The 4,352-nt window shown below is 40.7% G+C and overlaps 1 protein-coding gene across 1 annotated transcript; it reads right to left on the bottom strand.

Annotated features, from left to right (window-relative positions):
- Positions 1 to 3,813: 3,813 nt before the first annotated feature.
- Positions 3,814 to 4,131, bottom strand: TAL2 (TAL bHLH transcription factor 2). Its single transcript, XM_039239697.1, has one exon. It carries the CDS (start codon positions 4,129 to 4,131, stop codon positions 3,814 to 3,816), a length of 318 nt encoding a protein of 105 aa, XP_039095628.1.
- Between the last annotated feature and the right edge of the window lie 221 nt (positions 4,132 to 4,352).

Genomic DNA, 4,352 nt, shown 5'->3' with positions numbered 1-4,352 from the left:
GGGGCAAGTAGAACAAGAAAGGATGGGGGGGAGCGCACCTGGGTGGCTCAGTCGGTTAAGCATCCAACTCTTGGTTTCAGCTCAGTTCATGATCTCATAGTTTTGTGAGTTCAAGCCCCATAATGGGCTCCACACTGACAGTGCAGAGCCTGTTAGGGATTCTCTCTCTCCCTCTCTTTCTGCCCCTCCCCCATTTGTGCTGTATCTATCTCTCTCAAACAAATAAATAAACTTAAGAAAAAAGAACAAGAGAAAATGGGAACTTTCATGTGTGCAAGTGGAGTCACAAGAGAAAAGTCAGAGGTGTTAAGATGTGGGGCATGTTTGCGGACCATCGAGTGAAGTAGTTTTGTTAGCATGTACAATATTCTTAGGGGACTGTGGAAAGTACAAGGAAGGACCAGGTTGCAGAGTGGCTGGCTTATTGGGGTAAGGCACGTGTCTCAGTTTGGTGGATGAGACACTGAAGGTGTGATAGCTGGGGAGTGATCTGACCACAGCTGTGATTTGAGAAGGGAGCTGTGTGAAAGGTGAAATAAAAAGAGAGCCAGAGTGAGAGAGAGAGAGAGAGAAAGAGAGAGATAGAGAGAAAAAGACTAACCAGGGGATGCTAGGTTTTTTTCTAGACTAAAAACAATGGTGGGGGAGGGGGTCAAAGCCAGAACAGTGGCTGTGAGGATGGAGAGTGCAGATGGATGTGCTTAGTAAATTTATTAAATTCTTTTTTTAAAGAACAGTTGCTTTTCTTAAATAATTTATTTGCAATAAATTAATAGTTAAATAGCGAATTCAATGGTTAAAAACTCACAAAACACATCAGCAAAAAAAAAAAATCTTTGGTTAATACACCTAATCACATTCTATAAAGCACAATAATTTCAACAAAAATGCCTATGAAGAAGATTACTGAACACTGTTGAAAAGAGATGAGCATAACAATAAGGTGCTTATCCATTTTCAATCCTAAAAAACATAGGGGCTGAACAGGGCTGTAGAAAGTTTGTACACAGGGTCAGGAAATCAGGCACTGTGTCCTGGGTTTCCATTAAGTGTCCATGGGATCCCTGGAAAGTGATTTCATAACTCTCCAGTCCTGTTTTGTCCTCTGTAAAATGAGGAGTAAAACTAGCCAATCTAATAATCTCTATAAATCAATGGCCCTGTTTATACCTGGTTTCCAAAAGTTTCCAGTGGCATCCATAGCAGAGCAAACATTTCTTCCAAGTAACAAAGTAGCATAGATGACATAATCTGTCTTAACTTTTTCTGTTGGGTTCAAATGATCCATAAAGAGATGTACCATCAGTGAATTGTAATGTGTTCTAACCATAAAATCTTATTACTGCAATCACCAAGCCTTTGAGCATAAGACACCAAGGAAGATAACAGAGTAATTTTTTAATTAGCATCCGGTCTCATGGATACCTTGCCAAACGTTTTGACCCCTGTGAACCTACAATTCCTTTTGACAGTCACTGTAACCCAAACACAACCTGATAGACCAAAATCTAAGCTTGCAACATAATTTAAGAGGTAAATTACATCAAGTAATATTTTAAATGTTTATTCATTTTTCAATAGAATTTCCTGCAGAGTTTCTTTAAATCATTATCCCCCTCATATAGTTTAATGATAACTCAATCTCCTCAGGACTTTTTAGGAGCACTCTCTTACATTTCAGTGAGAGGGCCTTCTGTACACACAGACATGGCTCCAACAGCAGAAAACTACACTCACTCTGGGAAGAGCAAAAAAAATTCTGTATTTAGGCAAAGAAGTCTTCTGTGCTTTCCTCAGCAACATGTTAAAATGAAGCTAATAAAAAAATTTTGTCACAAGCGTTGTTTTGATTTAATGCCAGATGAGAGAGTAAGTAATGTTGTTCAGCTGACAACTGTCATCAAAACTTTGAGATATACTATCACTTGGTAGTTTGGGGACAAATTTAAGTCCACATAAAGCTCATGAGAAAGAAATGCACATTCAGGGGGAATCGCCTAGTTTCTGTGCATGTGTTTCCCTGCACTATTCTGGATTTATAGGGAAGTTTATGGAATGTGGTTTATTTTTTATTTAAAAAAATTTTTTTTAATGTTTTATTTATTTCTGAGAAAGAGAGTGAGCCCGAGAGGGTCAGAGTGAGAGGGAGACACAGAATCCGAAACAGGCTCCAGGCTCTGAGCTAGCCGTCAGCACTGAGCCCAACATGGGGCTCAAACTCACAAACAGTGAGATCATGACCTGAGCCAAAGTCAGACACTCAACCGACTGAGCCACCCAGTTGCCCCTATGGATTGTGGTTTAAAGAAAGAACCTAGAAGGAAAACATACAGCTTCTGATAAGTGCCCTGGGCTATGAGTGTGACTGCTGGGTAGATGTTGATGATATTATGACCTTACTATTTGTGGCGAATGAGATTTGGGGGAGCCTCATCCAGCTTTCTTCTGATCACCAAACCAAACCTTATCAACCTTCCATAAATCAAATATCTTCTTTCTAGAGTAAGAAAGAAGTAAATTTAAATTCCTCTATTGTGTATACACTGGAAATCTGTAATTGCAAATCCAGCAATTTTCTACCTGTGGTTCAGAAGGTTTTAAAACCAATGTACCGTCAAGAACTTTAGGGAAATAAAATGTCCCAGAGACAATCAAATGACATGTTTTGTATTCTGGGCTCAGCTATGGGATTCATTTTTGAATCCATCTTTGAATCCGATCATCAGGGTTGTGATGTAGCTCTGGTTGTGAGTAGCTCTGCCAGAGCCACGCTGATTCATTGCCTAGGGTGTCCCACCCTTCCCGGCATAAGATTGAGCTAATGCTCCACAGCTAGGAAGACAAATTACAAATTAATTAATTCCTTAAAGTCTGGTATTATATTCCTATTGTCTACTCTAGATCTTTTGTTTAAACTAATCTCCCTGTTAAATGAGTCGTTAAATGGTAATGTTTGGATTTTCATAATTATATTTGAATTTTACAGGTCTTAAATCAGCAAGAACTCAGGCTGCATTAAAAGTTTTAATGCCTGACATGTGAAACGAAGGGGTTAGATAACCTATTTTAGCTGTTTTTCATAAGTATGAACTCTGTCTAATTCACAAATTATCCAGTCCTTTCCACTCACAGATATAAACCACCATTTGGCTTTAGAGATAACATATATATACATGACTCAATGCAAGCAACACCTCACATTTCCATAGAGATAAAGGATGGAGAGCTCTTCTACGTGTATCTGCTGTGTTCCTGTAATCCGCACATGTCGGGTGGGTCTTTTCTCCAGAGTTTCCCACAAGTCTCCAGGTTCGTTTCTGTGAGGGCTATCTTCACATTTATCAACCTTATTTTGTTCATCCTCCATCAAACATACTTCATTTTTCAAAACAAACTTTAAAATATGTTCTGATAGAAGCATGTTCTATTCATCTGTTTGAGATCTGTGATGGAGAAACTCCTTCCTTGTAATTGAAAACATATTGAGTAAGGTAGTGATTTTCCAACCTGTTTTTAACTTATCCTTTTCTTTTCCAAACATTATGCAGATCCTGGATAAATAAAATAGAGGCAGGCTACTCTGCCTGAAATGCGCCCTCCCTGCCCTGCCCTGGGGGTAACGGGCTCCAAAGTCACGTTCCTCATGGCCTCTGTTTGGCTCCCTGAAGCTGGCCCTGTGCCACTTCCTATGAAGCTTAAATTCATGCCTTCCAAATTTATTCATCAAGTTGACTCTGGAACATGCAAAAAGCTGTCACTCAGCCAGTGGCTCCTGAGCAAGCACCACCCGGGGTGATGACAGCCAGAGCCCCACTATGCAATGTGGTGGCTTGGGTCAAGTGAAGGCACCTGGTAGTCACCGAGCAGAGTCCTGTCCGGCAGGTGGGATCCTTGGGGGAAAAGTCCCAGAATGTTTCCCTGAGCGGCCACTCCCGTTTGCTGCAGGGTTTGCTCCCCCAACACCTTGACCAAGAAGTTGATATACCTCATTGCCAGGCGAAGCGTTTCATTTTTGCTCAGCTTTTTGTCTGGAGGGTGAGTGGGGATGAGCTTCCTCAGCTTGGCAAAGGCACTGTTGACATTCTGCTGTCTCCACCGCTCCCTGCTATTTGTGAAGATCTTCCTGGTCATGTTCAAGTTCCTGAGACAGGAAAGAGAAAGGGCCCTAAGGGCCAATGCCTTATAAGAGGGCTATTGGGTCTCACATGTCATGCCAAGAATTTGAGATGTCATTTCTTCTTGACCCGAGTTTTAGGAAATTCACTTCCTCAACTTCAGTTTTTTTTTGTTTTTTTTGAGTCTTCTTTTGGGTAAGGGAAGAAAATGTGGCAGAAGAAAGGACAGCATAAGAA

This window comes from Hyaena hyaena, unplaced genomic scaffold (assembly GCF_003009895.1).
Source record: "Hyaena hyaena isolate Hyena2069 unplaced genomic scaffold, ASM300989v1 scaffold_6, whole genome shotgun sequence".
Lineage (NCBI taxonomy): Eukaryota > Metazoa > Chordata > Mammalia > Carnivora > Hyaenidae > Hyaena > Hyaena hyaena.
Note: the sequence above shows the minus strand (reverse complement) of the source record. Positions and strands in the feature narration are given on the sequence as shown.